Genomic DNA, 20898 nt, shown 5'->3' with positions numbered 1-20898 from the left:
CCAACATTGAAATAACCATACATTTCTCATTAGAAACTATGGGTACCAGCAAACAATGGAAAAATATTTTAAAGTACTAAAATAAGTAAAATTTCACACAGAATTCTATATGCACCAAAAATATCCTTGCATGAAGGCCAAATAAAATTATATTCAGAAAAAATAATTCAAAAATTTATTTCCAAAAGAACTGCTCAACAAGAAATCCAAATACAGTTCTTCAGGAATGAAAAATGAGGGGCACCCAGGTGACCCAGTTGGTTGAGCGTCCAACCTTTGATTTCAGTTCATGATCCCAGGGTTGTGGGATTGAGCCTTGCATCAGGCTTTGCACTGAGCATGGAGCCTGACTAGGATTCATTCTCTCTCTCTCTCTCCCTCTCTCTCTCCCTCCCTCTCTCCCTCCCTCTCTCTCTCTCTCTCCCTCTGCCCCTCTACCCTGCTCATGCTCTCCCATTCTAAAATAAATAAATAAATACATACATACATAAATACATAAATAAATAAAACTGTAAAGATATGGAAAAATTTTTAACATTTTTCTTCCCTTACATTCTTTAAAACACATATAACAAGTGTAAATAAAAACTGTAACATTATCTAGAGAGACTAGCAATATATTATGTGTAATAAGAAACAATGGTGGAGGAAGGGGCACCTGGGTGGCTCAGTTGGTTAAGCGTCCGACTTCGGCTCAGGTCATGATCTTGTGGTTCACGAGTTTCAAGCCCTACGTCGGGCCCTGTGCTAACAGTTCAGAGCCTGGAGCCTGTTTTGGATTCTCTCTCTCTCTCTCTCTCTCTCTCTCTCTCTGCCCCTTCCCCTGCTCGTACTGTCTCTTCCTCTCTCTCTCAAAAATAAAACATTAAGAAAGTTAAAGAAACAAACAAACAATTGTGGAGGTTAAAGGGACAAATAAAATTGAAATGGTTCTAGATTCTATGTGAAGAGGTAAAATATTAACTCAAAGTAGACTGAAATCTCTAGTGCAACCACTAAAAAGATTACCAAGATAGATACAAAACCAAGAATTAATTTTTAAAAGAATACTAAAGGAATTCAAATACAAGGAACACAGGAAAAGAGAAACAGATAGGAAAAATTATGCTGGGACAAATAAATAATAAAATGCTAGGTGCAAATAAAGCCTTATCAGTAATTATGTTAAAAGTAAGTAGTCTAAACACAATGAGAAGACTTAGTTTCTCAGAATATATTTTCAAAACTAAAAAATTCAATTATACTGTGTGTTTTAGTAATAGTTTTCCACAAAAGAAGAAGCAACCGAATGTGTATATAGAGAAAGACAAAAAGATTTAAGGAATTGGCTCTCACAATTCCGGAAGCTTGATAAATCCAAAATCTGCAGGGTAAACACATACTCTGGAGATTGAGAAAAAAGTTATAAAGTCCAAAGGCATACTGTTGGCAGAGTTCATTTTTATTGGGGGAGATGAGTCTTTGTTCTATTAAGGCCTTCAACTGGCCTGATGAGAAACCTACTTTTCTCAAAGTCCACCAATTTAAACATTGATCTTATCCCAAAAAATGCCTTCACAAAAATACCCACAATAACGTTTGACCAACTATCTAGGCACTGTGACTCAACTATGTCAACACAAAATTAGGCATCACAATGTGTCAATAAGAAATTCAACTGAATACAAAGATACAGATAGGGGCACCTAGGTGGCTCAGTCCATTAAGCATCTGGCTCTTGATTTCAGCTCAGGTCATGATCTCACAGTTCATAGATTCAAGCCCCGAATAGGGCTCTGCACTCACAGAGCTGAAGCCTGCTTGGGATTCTCTCTCCCTCTCTCTCTGCCACTCCCCCAGCTCACACGCACTCGTGCTTTCCCCCACCCTCCTCCCCTGTCAAAAGGAAAGAGGAAGGAAGGAAGGAAGGAAGGAAGGAAGGAAGGAAGGAAGGAAGGAAGGAAGGAAGGAAGGAGGAAAGAAATAGGTAAATTAAAAGTATAAGGGGAAAAAAGATATACCACACAAACCAAAAGCAAAAGAAAGCTGGAGAGCTATGTAAATATCAAACTAAGTAGATTTCAGATGAAAAAATAAGTTCACAGATACAAAAGAAAATGATATAATTATAAAAGCATCAGTTCACCAAAAAGACATAAATAACAATCCTAAAATATAGGCATACTTAACTTCAGAGTTAAAAATACATAAAGAAAAATAAACCTACACAGAAATGAAAATGGAAAAAACATAATTATAGTCATATTTCAATAATCATCTCAATAAATGGTAGAAGAAACAAAGCGTAAGAGCATAGAAGATTTGAAGAACACCGCCAACCAACTCAGCCTAATTGACATTTACAAAACAATTCCATCCAAAAACATCAGAAGACATATACTTTTCCAGTGCACATGGAATATTTAGCCATATATACCATACATGGGTATGGTACCAGTATGGTACACCATAAAGCAATTCCCAATAAATGTAAATGAATTTAAGACATACAAAGATACTTGCAGGCCACAATGGAATCAAAATTCAAATATTAAAAGATCTCTGTGGGGCACCTGGGTGGCGCAGTCGGTTAAGCGTCCGACTTCAGCCAGGTCACGATCTCACGGTCCGTGAGTTCGAGCCCCGCATCGGGCTCTGGGCTGATGGCTCAGAGCCTGGAGCCTGTTTCCGATTCTGTGTCTCCCTCTCTCTCTGTCCCTCCCCCGTTCATGCTCTGTCTCTCTCTGTCCCAAAAATAAATAAACGTTGAAAAAAAAAAAAACATTTAAAAGATCTCTGGAACACACTTCTTTAAGGCACATGGATAATACATGAAATTAAAGGAAAAATAGAAGCATTTTGAACAATAAAAATGTAATTAAAGTAAAAGTGCTTATGAAGAAATTTATAATAATAAATGCCTATGTTCAAAAAGTCTTAAAAAGTGAAACAATAATAAATTTGATCAACTTCTTGCCAGAGTGATCTGAAACAAGAAAAATTATCAGTATCAGAAATGAGAGATGTCACATCACTACATGTTCAAGAGAGAATTAAATGCAAATAAGAGAAAAACTATACCAATAAATTTGACCATTTAGATAAAAGACAATTTCTCAATAGAAACTTATCAGGGGCACCTGGGTGGTTCCCACTCTTGATTTAGGCTCAGGTCATGATCTCTAGTTCATGAGTTTGGGCCCAATGTCCAGCTGTGCACTGGCAGCATGGAGCCTGCTTGGGATTCTCTCCCTCTCTGCCTCTCCCTTGCTTGCACTCTCTCTCTCTCTCTGACTAAATAAACATTAAAAAATAAAATGTAAAAAGAAAGGAAACTTATCAAAGCTCATCACAGAAGAAATAGGTAAAAAAAAAAAAATAGCCCTATATTTATTAAGGAAATCGGAACTGTAGCAAAAAACCTCTCTATGAAGAAAATTTCACACAAAAATAACTTCACTGGTAAATTTTACCAAACATTTAAAGAATAAATAACAATTACCCTATACAAACTCTTCAAAAAAGTTGAAGAGTAGGAAATACTTTCCAAATCATTCTATGAGGTAAGCATTTACTCTGACACTTCAATCAACAGACTCTGAGTAAAGCAGATTGCCCTCCATAATTTGAGTGGGGTTCATACAACCCGTTGAAACCTTTAATAGAAAAGAAGACAGGCACCTGGGTGGCTTAGTTAAGCTGGCGACTCTTGATTTTGGCTCGGGTCATGATATCATGATTCATGGGATCAAGCCCTGCATCAGACTCTGTGCTGACAGCGTGGAGCCTGTGTGGGATTCTCTCTCTATATATATATCTCTCTCCCTCTCCCTCTCTCTCTCAAAATAAATACACATTTAAAACAGAAGGAGACGAAAAAAAAACTAACCTCCCTAAAAAAAGAGGGAATTTTGCCAGCAGATTGCCTTTGGACTTAAACTGCAACATCAGCTCTTACATCTCCAGCCTGCAGCCCTCCCGACCATGTAAATTTTGGACCTACTGGCCTCAACAATCACATGGGCCAACTCCTTAAAATCAACCGTCAATCAATCAGTCAATCTCTCTGTCTCTCTCAACTGGTTCTTTTTCTCTAGGTAACTCTAAAAATACACTCCCTTAAGGATAACATATAAAGCCATCTTCTAATAGCAAACGAGCATTGAAAAGTACTAAAAAAATATTTGAAATAGAGAACTGATGTGGGAAATTTACTGTAACTAGATCATTAGTTACCGTAGCTTATCATCTGGCAAAGTTGTTCTTAAAACTTTTGTGGTCCAAAATCTTTTTATTAAATGAATGATTTAAAACAAAAGTATTCTGGTTTTGTTGTTGTTATGGACTAAATGTATACCCCCCCAATTCATATGTTAAAGCCTTAATACCTAGAATGTTTATATTTGGAGATGGGGCTTAAAAGGAAGTAATTCAGAAAAAATAAGGTCATATGGTTAGGTCCTTGATACAAAAGAAATAATATCCTTATAAAAAGAGACAACAGAGCTTTTTTCCTCCCTCCAGAGAGCTTTCTCTCTTTCTCTTCCTTCATACACACATAAACAGGTCATGTGAACACACAATGGGAAGGTGGCTATCTACAGTTTGAGAAGAGAGCCCTTACCAGACACCACACCTGCTGATACCTTGATCTTAAATTTCTAGTCTCCAAAACTGTAAGAAAATAAATTTCTGTTGTTTATGGAACCCGGTCTATGATATTGTGTTATGGAAGCCCAAGCAGATTAATACAATGATGATTTGGGATTGGGTATAAAGGTAGTGATATTTAAAAGGGAGGAAAGAGATCTTTTCTTGCACCACAAATGAGTACTACTGTTCTAGGATCTAAAGATAACACTGTTAAAGAATTCAATCTTACAATACCTGTCTAACAGCAGTAGCCATACAAAATATTCACATGATTTATTTGATCAGTCTTCACAAATTAAATAGTAACACAGCCTCTATAAAATTAAAGATTTCTTAAAAAAAACATAACACATAAAACGGGTCTTATATCCTAACTCATTTATAATACATGATCCATTAGTACTTCCCATATGTGAGAATCTTCTATCATTTCCAAACTAAACTCTTATATTAAATATAATTAAATCCCTGATATACAACTCCTACCGTAATCCATTCCTCTGGTCAAAAGCAGGAATCATAGAGTTAGGATGTTCTGACATTAATGCAACAAGCAGTTGTAGGACATCCATTAGATTGTCGTCCTAAAATCAATGTAGAAATTTTTTAAAACAAGGAAAAAAGAACTTTTTTGAACACTGTATACTTCCAAAACAAAAGAAATTCTAACTTAAAATAATAAGTAGATATATGAGCAATATATACGTGTTTTTAACAAACTGGTTCTTAACAAACCAGTTTGTTATATATATATATTGAGCAATATATACTTGTTTTTAACAAACTGGTTTTTAACAAACATATACATATTCATCTGTTTAACTCAAAATACACATCACCAAATAGTCACATAGTTTCTTAATCAAAGAAACAAAACCCCTCTTATAATACAGTATCAAGATTTCCGAAAACATATTCTATAGATATACTAACATTTGACTTAACAGGATTTTTTAGAGAAGGTATACACATCAAGAAATTGGGGGAAGCGAAAACTAGGTTGTTTTCTTTTTTATAGCAAAACATATTACAGTCTTTAATAAGGTAACAGATGTTGTCAATCTGGTGGCAGTGTTGGGGACAACATATGTATCATTTCCTAATTTTTTTCACCTGGACCACTTTATTCACGGACCCTTTCAAGAAACTAGTTCCAACAGTAAGCTTTGGAGGAAATAACTGAACAGTTTTCATATATTATTTATTGACAGTAGTGAAAATATAGATGATCATAAATGTTTGCTGAAGCAACAGACTACTGTATATAGTATAACTTGATAATATTGACAGAATAGCACAGAAGCATATGTAAGTTGTGAAATACAAAAAAAATTCCAAGAAATCCTATACATCCTTGGTTAAATACTCCAGTATGTATGCATATTATCAGAACCAACTTGGGCAATAATGACCCAAAGAGGAAAAGGGAAGCAGCTATCAAGAGCTAGTTATCTCTTGCCTTGTCTATAGGTTTTTGCCCACTGCTCTGGAGCTTTGGTTTTGGCACCTATTTGAAAATCTAATTTTCAGTAAGCTAAGCAGATAATCTAGAGCTAGGGCACTGAAGCTTGGGAAAAGTATTATCTGAAGGAATTGAAAAATTCCTGAATTAACGAAGTAAGAGAAAAGAGAAGATCACTGTGACTTCCAATTTCTCTTTTATGAAATACTTCAGTCCCTTAGGGAGTCAGGATTAATAAAAAAACAAAATCACATTTCATTGGATCAAGACCCATGTCAGGCTCTGCACTGACAGGGCAGATTCTCTCTCCCCTTCTCTTTGTGTCCCTCCCTCCACTTGCATGCACAGGTACTCCCTAAATAAATACATAATAAATAAACAAATAAACAAACAAACAAGTAAATAAAGATGTTTAAAAAAGCAAAATCATATGCAAAAACATTACTAGGAAATTCAGTTGAAAAATCTTCAACTATTACACTGAGTAAGGAAAAAAATGCCCTAATCAAGAGGAAAAAGAAAGCACAATCACTAATATTTGAGTCAAATATGATCCAATCAAGAAATTTAAGCCACTTTTCTACCTCAATTAAGATAGGTCAAAATAATATCTCTCATTTATTAATGATTTACAAACACATTATTTCATACTATAACAGATATTTATTAAAGCACAAGACATGAATTATTAGAAACGTAAATTATCATTTAAAATGCTGTGCTTAACATGAAATTCCATCAATTCCGAATTTTAATTATTTAAAAAATATTTAATCCAATTATTTAATTAGATTACATTGGCATGTTTTACATTTATATTCTATTTTTCCATATGTTACACTGGCTCCTAGAGATACAATAAAGGTATTCTTTGGCATACTTTCTTATTCATTCAATAAGATCTGATTTCAAAACCTTTTAAAGCTTTTCATGATTATTCTCAAAGCCATCTGTGATAACACAGGGTATTTAAATGAAAGTTGCTAAGATTTAGTTCCTAAATACATTTACTCCCCCAATGATAGCCATATAATTAATGAAAGATAATTTTAACTTTTTTACTTTAAAAAAAAATGACACTACAGCTTCAACATATAAAATCCCAAAATATAAATCAAATGTTACCTCATGCATAGTGAGTAGGTAATTAAGAATGGCCTGTAATTCATCTTCCTTTACTCCAGAATCCTTTAAAAACATAATATAAGTATCTTAAACTTACATATAAAAAACTTTTTTAAAAAGGGAAATACTGTAACATTTTTTCAACCTGGTCAGTTGCAATAAATATACAAAGATATAATCACATAGAATCTAAATTTAAAATATGTACTAGGCGAGGGGCGCCTGGCTGGCTCAGTCAGAAGAGTGTGTGACTCTTGATCTCAGAGTCATGAGTTCAAGTCTCACATAGGGTGCAGAGATTACTTAAAAAAAACTTTTTTTAAAAAGTATTAAAAAGATATGCAGTAATCAAGACTGGATAAAAGTCAAAAGAAATAACATCAGTATCCTGTTTTCAGAACCATATATGATAAGCTATCCAACAGAGCTACAGAATTCTGAAGAAAAACAATAATTAATGTTAAAGAGTACTATCAACAGCTACCACTATATCAAATACAGAAGACAACTTTTCCATTTCTTTTTTCTATTAAATTTGGAAAGTAAATGAATAGCTTCTAAAATTACCAGCTAAAACATCAGGTATTAAAAACTGAGTAGTACCTTCCCTGAGGTTTAAAACACAATACTTTTAAATATGAACTCAGTATTTAAATTTTCAACCTATCCTATCAATTTATTAACAATAAAACAAAGCTGCAATGAGAAAGAGAATTACAGGGGGCACCTGGGTGGATCAGTAGGTTAAGCATCTGATTTTGGCTCAGGTCATGATCTCACAGTTCATGGGTTTGAGTCCCGCATTGGGCTCTGTGCTAACAGCTCAGAGCTCGAAGCCTGCTTTAAGTTCTGTGTCTCCCTCTCTCTAACCCTCCCCTACTTGCATTCTGTCTCCTCTGTCAAAAATAAATAACCATTAAAAAAATTTTTTTAATAAAAAAAGAGAATTAGAAAACAAAACACTAGATAAATTTTAAAAAACAAAATTCAAGGGGCGCCTGGGTGGCGCAGTCGGTTAAGCGTCCGACTTCAGCCAGGTCACGATCTCGCGGTCCGTGAGTTCGAACCCCGCGTCAGGCTCTGGGCTGATGGCTCGGAGCCTGGAGCCTGTTTCCGATTCTGTGTCTCCCTCTCTCTCTGCCCCTCCCCCGTTCATGCTCTGTCTCTCTCTGTCCCAAAAATAAATTAAAAACGTTGAAAAAAAAATTTAAAAAAAATAAAATAAAATAAATAAAAAAAATAAAAAAAACAAAATTCAAGGGATAAATTTTTTTATAAATGGAAATAAGGTATCTGAGTCTAAAAGATATACTAAAAGCTTGGTCCATGTAACATAATATTAAATTCTAAAAAATAATAAAATGACGACAGGAAACAGGGAATAAAATATTGACAAAAAATTCATTTATGTATTGTTATCTTATAAAACAAACACCTTCTTTAAAAATAATAAATATTACTTTAATTACAACAGAATTAAATGGGACAAAGGCAATCATTTCTAAAGGCTGATATATCTTCCTGGTATATTTATACAGGGAAATTTTTTCTCAAAACCTGAATGTCAGGTACAAGAGGCCCACTAAAAATGAAACCTCCTAGAAGAGTTTTGTTGACTACTGTATCACTACTGCCAAGAATAATACTTAGTACTAAACAGAAACTCAGTAAATATTTGCTGAATAAAAGAATGAATCCACTTGCACCCCTACAGAAATTCATAACATATATTACAATTATCTCCAATTCTGCAATAACATATATCCATAAGTGCACAAGAAAGAATGAAAAACATAGAAAAAAGTATCTTTCAGAGTATTTTCCAATGTGTAATCCTAGGAATCCAACAAAGAGTAAATAGTATCTTACATGAAATTAAAAGTTAAAATACAGAACATGCCAAAGCAAAAGTAAATATAAACTTACCTTCATCACTAACTGCTTAATGAACATCAATAAGAATGCTCGTAGAGAAAATATTTCTTTTTGATTAGGTCGTGGTCCATCTTTGGAAAAAAAATATATACATGCACACTTAGTGTTTCAAAGACCTCAAAGCAAAGAATAAAATTGTCTTTCCTAATAGTTTCTGTACATTTATTTGAGAAACATAAAAGTGAGTCACCTAAAGGGACTTAAGCCTCAATACTATCATTTAGAACTGAAAAGATAAAGAGTTTCCCAGACGAGCAAGAGCTAGAGAAGTTCATTACCACTAAACATGCTCTATAAGAAATATTAAAGGGACTTTTTTAGGCAGGAATAAAAAAAGGCCATAACTAGAAATAAGAAAATATCAGAAAGAAAAAAAACACACTGGTAAAGGCAAACATACAGTAAAGGTAGGTGATCACTCACTTGAAAAGGTAGTATAAAACTCAAAGACCAAAGTAATAAAATCAACTCTATCTACAATAATCAGTTAAGAAATACACTAAATAAAAAGTTTAAAATATGGTATCAAACTATAAAATATTGGGAGATGAGGGGAGCAAAAATGTAATACTTTTAGAATGCATTTGAACTTAAGGAATGACAACTTAAAATGAACTTCTATATACTTAGGTTTTTAGATTTGAAGCTCATGGCAACCACAAAGAAACCTTTGAAACACAAAAAACAAAAAGAAAGGAATCCAAAAATAACACTAAACAAAATCATCAAATCACAAGGAAAAATAGCAAGAAGGAAGAAAGGAACAGAGAAGTACAAAAAAAAAAAAAAGTAAGTCATTTAACAAAATAGCAATAAGTATGTATCAGTAATAACTGAATTTGAATGAGTAAGAAAAAAAAAAAAAAAAGGTGGGGGGGCCTGAGTGGCTCAGTCAGTTAAGCATCTGACTTCAGCTCAGGTCATGATCTCGCAGTTTGTGAGTTTGAGCCCCGCTGACAGCTCAGAGCCTGAAGCCTGCTTTGGTTTCTGTGTCTCCCCCTCTCTCTGCCCCTCCCATGCTCACACTCTGTCTCTGTCTCAAAAATAAATAAACAGGGGCGCCTGGGTGGCTCGGTCAGTTGGGCGTCCGACTTCAGCTCAGGTCACGATCTCGTGGTCCGTGAGTTCGAGCCCCGCGTCGGGCTCTGGGCTGATGGCTCAGAGCCTGGAGCCTGCTTCCGATTCTGTGTCTCCCTCTCCCTCTGCCCCTCCCCCGTTCATGCTCTGTCTCTCTCTGTCTCAAAAATAAATAAATGTTGGGGCGCCTGGGTGGCGCAGTCGGTTGGGCATCCGACTTCAGCCAGGTCACGATCTCGCGGTCCGTGGGTTCGAGCCCCGCGTCAGGCTCTGGGCTGATGGCTCAGAGCCTGGAGCCTGTTTCCGATTCTGTGTCTCCCTCTCTCTCTGCCCCTCCCCCGTTCATGCTCTGTCTCTCTCTGTCCCAAAAATAAATAAATGTTGAAAAAAAAAAATTTTTTTTAAATAAATAAATAAATGTTAAAAAATAAATAAATAAATAAATAAATATTAAAAAAAAAACTAAAAAAAAAAAAAAAACAAGACCCTCTATATGCTGCCATCAAAAGACTCACTGCAGATCTAAAGATACACATAGACTAAAAGTGAAGTGATGGGAAAAGATATACCATGAAAACAGATGTGAAAAAACAGCTGGACTGGCAATACTTATATCACACAGTAGAGACTTTTTAAAAAGCTGTAACAAGAGATAAAGCACATTACAAAATGATAAAGGGATTAATCCAACAAGAAGGCATAATACTTGTAAATATTTATGTGCCCAACATTGCAGCACCTAAATACATAAAGCAAACATTACCAAACAAAAAGGGAGAACCTGACAGTAATACAATAATAGTAGAGGATTTTAACACTCCAATACATCAATAGATAGATCATCCAGACAGAATATGAATAAGAAAACACTAGCCTTAAATGACACATTAGACCATATACACTAAACAGGTATGTACAGAACATTCCATCCAAAAAACCCAAGACACATCTTCTCAAGTACATGAAACATTCTCTAGAATATTAGCATGACAGACCACAAAACAAGTCTCTTTAAATAAATTTAAGAAGACTGAAGTTGCAGGAGCACCTGGGTAATTCAGTTGGTTAAGCCTCCGACTTCAGCTCAGGTCATGATCTAGCAGTTTGTGGGTTCAAGCCCCGTGTCAGGCTCTGTGCTGAAAGTTCAGAACCTGGAGCCTGCTTCAGATTCGGTGTCTCCCTCTCTCTCTGCCTCTCCCCCAGGCATGTTCTGTCTCTCTCTTTCTCAAAAGTGAATAAACATTTTAAAAAATAGGGGCGCCTGGGTGGCACAGTCGGTTGAGCGTCCGACTTCAGCCAGGTCACGATCTCACGGTCCGTGAGTTCGAGCCCCGCGTCGGGCTCTGGGCTGATGGCTCTGACCCTGGAGCCTGTTTCCGATTCTGTGTCTCCCTCTCTCTCTGCCCTTCCCCCGTTCATGCTCTGTCTCTCTCTCTCTGTCCCAAAAATAAATAAAAAACGTTGAAAAAAAATTAAAAAAAAAATAAATAAAAAAAAATAAATAAGATAGGGGCGCCTGGGTGGCTCAGTCGGTTGAGTGTCCGACTTCAGCTCAGGTCATGATCTCACCGTTCCCAAGTTCGAGCCCCATATCGGGCTCTGTGTTAACAACTCAGAGCCTGGAGGCTGTTTCAGATTCCGTGTCTCCCTCTTCTCTGCCCCTCCCCAACTCGTGCTCTGTCTCTCTCTCTCAAAAATAAATAAACATTAAAGAATATTGTTCAAATAAAATAAAATACATTAAATTTAAAAAAAGACTGAAATTGGATCAAGCATCTTTCCAACCAAATGATATGAAACTAGAAATCAATTACAAGAATAAAACTAGAAAAAAACACATACATGCAGAGACCAAAAAACATGTTACTAAAAAACCAATGGGAGAGGTGCCTGGGTGGCTCAGTCAGCTAAGCATCTGACTTCGGCTCAGATCATGATCTCACGGTTTGTGAGTTCAAGCCACCCGTCAGGCTCTATGGTAACATCACAGAGCCTGGAGCCTGCTTCAGATTCTGTATCTCTCCCTCTCTCTTTGCCCCTTCCCCACTCACCCTCTGTCTCTCAAAAAAAAAAAAAAAAAAAAGTTAAAAGTAAATAAAAATAAAAAACCAATGGGCCAAAAAAAAAAAAAATCAAAAAGGATATTCGAAAATACCTTGAGACAAATGAAAGTGAAAACATAATGTTCCAATATCTATGAAATGCAGCAAAAGCAGATCCAAAAGGGAAGTTTATGTCGAAACAGGCCTACCTCAAGAACAAGAAAAATCTCTAAGAGGACATACAGATGGCCAACAGGCACATGAAAAGATGCCCAACATCACTAACCATCTGGGAAATGCAAATCAAAACCATAATGAGACATCACCTCACACCTGCCAGAATGGTTAAAATCAAAAAGACAAGAAGTAATAAATATTAGTGAGAATGTGAAGAAAAATAACCTTAACACACTGTTGACAACGTAAACTGGTGTAGCCACTATAGAAAACAGTATGGAGATTCCTCAAAATATAAAAATTAGAATTGCCATACAATCCAGCAATTCCACTTCTAGGTGTTTACCCAAAAAAACCATGAATTTAAAAACATATGCATCCCTATGTTAACCACACCATTATTTACCATAGTGAAGACACAGAAGTAACCTAAATGTCCATAGACAGATACAAGGATAAAGATGTGGCGAGTACACACACACACACACACACGACACACTCAGAGGAATATTACTCAGCCATAAAAATGAAAACTTGTCACTGTGACATGTAGGGATAGGCCTAAAGAGTATTATGCTAAGTGAAGTCAGAGAAAGACATACTGATAACTTCACTTATATGTATAATCTGAAAAACAAAACAAATGAACAAAGTAAAACACTCATATGTACAGAAAACAAACTGACAATTACCAGAGGGGAGGAAGATGGCAGGATAGACAAAATAGATGAATAGATCAAGAGGTACAATTTTCCAATTATAAAATAAATTCAAAGAGATTTACTATTCAGTTTAAGGAATATAGTTAATAATATTGTAAGAACTTTATATGTTGACAGATGGTGACTAGACTATTGTGGTAACCATTTTGTAATGTATATAAATATCAAATCACTATGTTGATACTAATACAATACTGTTAGTCAATTATTCCTCAATTTAAAGAGTTTTATGCCTTCTAGAAAGACATTCAATCTCAAGTACAATTGTATATACAATGTTTCAAATGTACAAAATGGGTTATGCTGAAACTATAATGAAGAAGTTTACTTTTGATTAAGGTTAAATGAATTCTAAAACATGAAAATGAGGCAATAAAATTCATACTCAATAACAACATGCACTTATATTTTGCTTTAAAAGACTCTGAGAATGTTAGTACAGTAACAGAAGTTTACAAAGAAAAAAGAAAAGGAAAATCTAAACTTTATATGTGAATTTAGTAAGAAATAAACTTCTGTTACTATTGTATAAGCTAATACAAAAAAATTTTAAAGTACACCTCAACACAGTTTGGTTCATTTAGAAAGGAATGTTATGTTGACTACCTCTGACATCTCCTCCTCTTCTTGAAAAAGTCCTTGGTCACACATGGCTCACATTAGAGTCAATTTTCATGTCTCAAACAAATAATCCTCAAGTAGAATGCTTTTGAAACCAAACCCCATTGTTGTAAGATCCTAAAGTTAGGTACCTGTTTGCCCCATATTTTCTGCAATTCCGCCCCCAACCCCCCGCCACTAATCACCATCTACACCTAGTTCTTAGACCACCAAAGCACAGGACCACCATGACCTCAAACAGATCCATTAAAATAGGAAGAAAATTGCTTAAAACTTTTCCCACATGACAATTCCTAGACAAAGAATAGGAGAGAGTTACTGAGTTACAACAGAATTAATTACAAACTCTGTTCAGCTCTCTCATTTGAAGTATGAGACTTCCCCAAGGTCACTAATCCGTCTATAAAATAAATGCCAGAATACAAAACTAATATTCAGCACATGTACATGATACAGCTACATCAGGAAATTACGATCTAGCTCTACATATGCTACAACCTTACCACCTTAAAGAGATCATATAAATTCTGTATTCTCATATCTTTCTAAATTATACATAGTGTATTCTCTAAGAATAAGCAGAATTTATTTTGAAATGGATAAAGAAAGCTTCATATTAATATGAAACCTTGTGTTTGTAAATCACTGAACAGCCAAAGCATTTAAGTACAGTGACTCTCCAGCATCTATTTCTTAATTTCAAGCAGCAGCCCTCAATTTGTATCAAGGTACTGAACCCAGCCTTGCTCTCAGATCATGTATTTCAGAGGTGGGACAGGCTTCCATGCCCATGTACAGGCAATCAGAAAAATACCTGCCACATAGACTGGACACATGATACAATCAGAGCCAATGAGCAGCAAAAGACTTTTGCTGGAAATGTTCAATACAGGCAGACACTCTTCTACTGGACTTGTAGTTTTAAGGTTGTGAAGGTGGAGTGGCTGCTAAAGGGAGAGAATACATGAAAAGAGCCAACAAAGAAAAACTGGGAAATGGAGAGAGACAAACTGGGTTCAAGAGCCATATTCTGAATCCTTGCACCACGTTTTACTAAAAATGCCAATTTATATGAGGTGATTAACAACACCCTTTTACAACAACAGCCAATTTAAAATAGGTTGTACTTACAACCAAAAGATCCACCATTTGTCAAAATTTTTATTTTGATCCCTCCCATAAATTTCTGACATGATGAATGAATATTATCTTTCCAGTAATTTCCTGATTGATTATACAGGGAAATAATTACTGAAATTTTATAAGTTCATTATATTATTTATTAGAAGTAGATACTCCCCTACTTCCATAAGAAATCTCCATTTCCCAAAAAACATAGTTTTTAATTATTCTCATTATGAGAATTAGCTTCTGCATCAACACCATATGCTAATATAAAATTTCTTCACATTTTCAGTGCCTTAATATACACTCTGCAAACAACTTATACCAGCAGCAGTAGCATTCTTCTATAAAAATAGCTGGTTTTTATTTTAAGTAGCGAGTTATTAACCTCTGTCAATCACAATTCAGTACAAACTATTAAAATTATCAGTAAGATTAAAATATAATTTTGCCATGATGATATTCAGAAAAACTTCAAGAATAATGTATTATTGGTTAAAACAAAGAAAAACAATCTATGACAAAATATGTAGGCTGAGATAATATACCTAATCCTTTTGGGGTGATACCACTTCGATCCTGAGGATTCACTGCCCAGTAGTAGTACTTCAGTGTATGCATGATGAGAAGCACTGTTCCAACTCTCCGAATGGCATTATATATGTTGACTGTACCAATGAATTCCGTGGACAGGTAAGTATAGAGTGTCAACTGAACCTAGAGAATCAAAATGAAGAGCTTACATCAAAGAAGCAGCCCAGCATTTTACCCATTTCCAGTATATGTTCAGGCTAGTTGCGTGGACCATACTTTTTCCATGAAGATGCTGAACTTGATGGTAACAAGTTACCATGTTAAAAGGTAACAATAATCACAGGCGCATGCATATATACACACATAAACACACACGTTCCTTATAAAACTAAACCAAGTAAATGCTTCTTTAAGGGGCGCCTGGGTGGCGCAGTCGGTTAAGCGTCCGACTTCAGCCAGGTCACGATCTCGCGGTCCGTGAGTTCGAGCCCCGCGTCAGGCTCTGGGCTGATGGCTCGGAGCCTAGAGCCTGTTTCCGATTCTGTGTCTCCCTCTCTCTCTGCCCCTCCCCCGTTCATGCTCTGTCTCTCTCTGTCCCAAAAATAAAAAAAAATAAAAAAAAAAAAAACGTTTAAATGCTTCTTTAAATAGTAGCATTATAAAGTAATCATCCCAAAATATATCAAATTTTTACAGCTATCCCATGAAAATAACTAATTCCTAATTAATTAGCACTTACTCATAAGCATATATAACTTATTTGTATAGTAAGTTTACTCTTCATACTATGCACAGTTGTTTTAAAAAACTGGAAATTTTCTTGGTTTTGCAGAAAATTAGAAGCTAGAATAACTCAAAGAAGAAAGAAAAAAGTAGGAATAACCTGAAAGGGGGAAAGGCAGAAGTCAAAAGGGATAGAAAATGTAAAGCCTACCTTAAGAAATATTTATTAGAAAAACAGAATTCTGTTATAACAGCTCATTGCTACAAATATAATCTTAAGATTATAATTTCTCAACATGTTTATCAGTTTTATCCTCTAATTAGAAAAGGATTCTAAAGGGGAACCTGGGTGGCACAGTTAAGCATCCAACTTTGGCTCAGGTCATCTCACAGTCTGTGAGTTCGAGTCCCGCATCGGGTTCTGTGCTGCCAGCGCAGAGCCTGGAGCCTGCTTCAGATTCTGTCCCCCTCTCTCTCTGCCCCTCCTCTGCTCAAGCTCTTTCTCTCGATCTCTCTCTCTCTCTCTCTCTCTCAAAAATAAATAAACATTTAAAAAAAAAAAAGGATTCTAAAGGGGCACTTGGGTGGCTCAGTCGGTTAAGCGTCCAACTTCAGCTCAGGTCATGATTCCACTGCTCGTGAATTCAAGCCCCACTTCAGGCTCTGTGCAGACAGCTCAGAGCCTGGAGCATGCTTCAGATTCTGTCTCCATCTCTCTGCCCCTACCCCCCCAATAGAAAAAACAAAACAAAAAATTTTTTAAATAATAAAAAGGGTTCCACTAGTCTTATTTCCAAATAAATCATCTCAATAAAAACATAAAAACTTACTAACTTCAAAATATAAGCTCTTATTATTATTTTAAAAGAGAGAGTGTCCAAGTGGGGGAGAGGGTAAAGAGGGAAAGAGAATCTTAAGCAGCCTGGGATCATGACCTGAGCTGAAATCAAGAGTCAGATGCTCAACCGACTGAGCCACCCAGGCACTCCTAAGCTCTTAATATATAAAGAAACACAGGATAAAGAGTGGCAGAGTCTGAACCACCTAAAATTGAAGCCTAATGATTATAGCATAGAATACTATACATATGGTATATTCCAATGACTCGCAGAAAAATATTATTTTCATGCAGCTAATATCATTCAAATGGACAGGCCCAGTTTACTTGTCATTGAGGCTATTTAACACTCTGTCACAACATTTTCTTACACCATTCACAAAAAAAAAACTCAAAATGGATGAAGGACCTGAATATAAGCCATCAGCTGCAGCAATTTCTTACTTGACACATCTCCAAAGGCAAGGGAATTAAAAGCAAAAATGAACTACTGGGACTTCATCAAGATAAAACTTATGCACTGCAAAGGAAACAATCAACAAAACTAAAAGGCAACTGACGGAATGGGAAAAGATATTTTCAAAAGACATATTGGACAAAGGGCTAGTATCCAAAATCTATAAAGAACTCACCAAACTCCACACCTGAAAAACAAATAATCCAGTGAAGAAATGGGCAGAAGACATGAATAGACACTTCTCTAAAGAAGACATCCAGATGGCCAACAGGTACATGAAAAGATGCTCAATGTCACTCTCATCAGGGAAATGCAAATCAAAACCACACTGAGATAACACCGGTCAGAGTGGCTAAAATAAACAAATCAGGAGACTATAGATGCTGAAGAGGATGTGAAGAAACGGGAACCCTCTTGCACTGTTGGTGGGAATGCAAACTGGTGCAACCACTCTGGAAAACACTGTGGAGGTTCCTCAAAAAATTAAAAATAGATCTACCCTATGACCCAGCAATAGCACTCCTAGGAATTTACCCAACGGATACAGGAGTGCTGATGCATAGGGGCACTTGTATCCCAATGTTTATAGCAGCACTTTCAACAATAGCCAAATTATGGAAAGAGCCTAAAGGTCTATCAGCTGATGAATGGATAAAGAAGTTGTGGTTTATATATACAATGGAATACTACTTGGCAATGAGAAAGAATGAAATACGGCCTTTTGTAGCAATGTGGATGGAACTGGAGGGTGTTATGCTAAGTGAAATAAGTCATACAGAGAAAGACAGATACCATATGTTTTCACTCTTATGTGGATCCTGAGAAACTTAACAGAAGACCATGGTGGGGCCGGGGGTTGGGGGGGAGGGAAAAAAAAGTTACAGAGAGGGAAGGAGGCAAACCAAAAGAGACTCTCAAAATCTGAGAATAAACTGAGGATTGATGGGGGAGGGGGGGGTAGGAGGGAGGGGAAAGTGGGTGATGGGCATTGAGGAGGGCACGTGTTGGGATGAGCACTGGGTGTTGTATGGAAACCAATTTGACAATAAATTTCATATTGAAAAAAAAATACTTTGTCACATGGTTCAAATTCTTGATGATGCTATTTAAATCATTTAGAAAATATTTACATCCAACTATGCATAATGATGTATTATGGAAATATAATGTCATACACACTGTCCCTCAGTAGATGAAATCCAGTTGAGAAAATGAAAAATAGACATAAATTTAAGTGAAAAACAAACCTATTAAAATATAAAGATGACTTAAGAAAATTATTTTTAAAAGCATCTGGAATTAACACATTTATAAAGGGGCGTCTGAATGATTCAGTAGGCAGAGCACACTTTGTCTCAGAGTTATAAGTTGAAGCTCTGCACTGGGTATAGAGATCACTTAAAAATAAAACCTTAAAAAAAAATAAGAAAGAAAGAAACAGAAGTGTGTAATTACTACAAAATGAGTAGCAAACACTTATTAGAAACTATCAATTTGGAGGCCAGAGAAATTATTATAAGATAAGCAAAAAAGCCTAATAAAACAGGTATTAAGGTAGGCTTTGAAAATTAGTACTAAGATAGGTAGACAGAACCAAAGACGATATTTCAAACAGGGAAAATGGTAGATCATACAACAGGCTTTCCAAGATCTAGAACAATGCTCTTCAAACCTGATTGTGCATTAGAATACCTGAAAAATATTTTTTTAAATGCTGATGCCTGGTCCCTATCCCAGACCAATTAAAAAACACAATGTAGGGTGGAATTCTGATTTTGATTTTTTAAAAAAAACAAAGCAAAAAAATAAAACCTCTCCCAACAGGTTCTATCATCAGCCAGGACTGAGAACCACTGCTCAGGCATAATGTTTTTAGCATAATGTTTTACCCACTGAGGATAACTGAGTTTTTAAGCTAGAAAGCTTAGAAAAGAGTACTGACATGAAGACTTAATGCTAGAAAAGAGACTACTATATTCTGAAAACAACTGGAAGCTATTACACATTTGGGGGCTAAGAAATGATCTGATGAGAGTTATAAACATAAAAATTCTGGCAAAAAAAGTCATAAAAATAGGAAAAACTGAAGAAAGTCAGTTTATTGAGAATAATACTGTAGTAAAAGAAAAAGGCTTTAATAACACATTGACATGAATAAGAATGGGGACCTCAAGATTATTCATATGCTAACAATGAATAAACACTCCTCATTTACTTATTATGTAATTTAGTAACCATATAAATTATATGTGTTAATATCAGTCTTTCTCATTACATTCTATGAGGGCAAGAATTAGAGCTGTCTTCTTCTCTGAATTAGAGCTGTCTTGTTCACCACAGTATCCATAGTGATAAAACAGTTACCCAACAAATGAAAGTAACCTTCCATTAAGCACCCTTTTCAAAAGCAAAGGTTGATTCATACATATATGCCTTCAACTTTGGTAACCACAGGTGAAATTACCATGAAGCTAATGAAGTTTAAACTTTATGCTCACTCATCCATACAGGTTCTCTGCAAAACCCTAAACCTCATTTGTATGCATTATGTCATATTCTTTTTCTTCAAAATTTCCACCCTCCAATTGTATAACATTCAGACCAAACAAACATTGGAAAACAAAACAAACCTTGCTAGAACTATCTTTATAATAAAATTAAGGTAGATTTAACCCCTTATGGATATACAAAGCAAACAGCTAAAACAGAAGGAAAGTTTAATATTAACATAACCATTGTAATTTCTAAAAAGGAAATTAAAGAAAATTATTAACCAAGAAAAGGTAAGAAACAGAGTGCAGTAATACCAGGAACCTAAGAAAATGATATAATGAATTTTTTTTTAATATTCCTCTATTACTAAGTACCTAATAAGAGGCTTTTTGACCACATCAAAAGAGATCCAAAGCCTTACAAATATGCTGCTTAGTGGACAAAAAAAGTGTCCGGTAAAAGGTTTAAGAAGTAACCTGAAACAATCTTGAAAAGAAATAAGATTGAAGGTCACAGAAGAGAAAGAGGTCAAATTTGAACCCAGAGATTAAAAGGTACAGCCTCCAGCTGCCTCCTTTGATTATTTCCAAATGGCAATCACAGTCAGCAGCTGTTTTTCTCTTTAACATTTGAAAAGACCAACTGAAAATAAGATACTATGACTCTAGAAAAGCAAAAAAGTCTGAATTTTTTTCCAACAACTAAAATAAGTACCTGTTATTCCAAACTAAACAATGATAAACATTCCAAGTGGATCAAAAGGGAGAAGGGGAGATAGGAAATTAACACGTTTAAAATAATACAACGTCTAACAAAAACTTCAGATAGGGCATATACAAATTTAATAAAAATTTGTTTCAAGTTCTGCTTAACACTACCACTATCAATATTCTTAAGACAATTTAATACAACATTAGGATTTAGCGAAGGTTTAT

At 35.4% G+C, this 20898-nt stretch overlaps 1 protein-coding gene across 6 annotated transcripts in view; it reads right to left on the bottom strand.

The window, feature by feature from the left end:
- Window positions 1-20898, bottom strand: part of LRBA (LPS responsive beige-like anchor protein) — a 780253-nt gene that overhangs the window by 635990 nt on the left and 123365 nt on the right. For all 6 annotated transcript variants that reach the window (XM_058721178.1, XM_058721180.1, XM_058721181.1 and 3 more), the window contains exons 14-17: window positions 15467-15635; window positions 9146-9225; window positions 7220-7282; window positions 5119-5216 (exon numbers count right to left, since the gene is read on the bottom strand). In XM_058721178.1, coding sequence (XP_058577161.1) covers window positions 5119-5216; window positions 7220-7282; window positions 9146-9225; window positions 15467-15635 — 410 coding nt within the window. The remainder of the gene's footprint in view (window positions 1-5118; window positions 5217-7219; window positions 7283-9145; window positions 9226-15466; window positions 15636-20898) is intronic.

Source organism: Neofelis nebulosa, chromosome 3 (assembly GCF_028018385.1).
Source record: "Neofelis nebulosa isolate mNeoNeb1 chromosome 3, mNeoNeb1.pri, whole genome shotgun sequence".
NCBI lineage: Eukaryota > Metazoa > Chordata > Mammalia > Carnivora > Felidae > Neofelis > Neofelis nebulosa.
The sequence above is the reverse complement of the archived record's forward strand: the minus strand, read 5'-3'. Positions and strand labels throughout refer to the sequence as shown.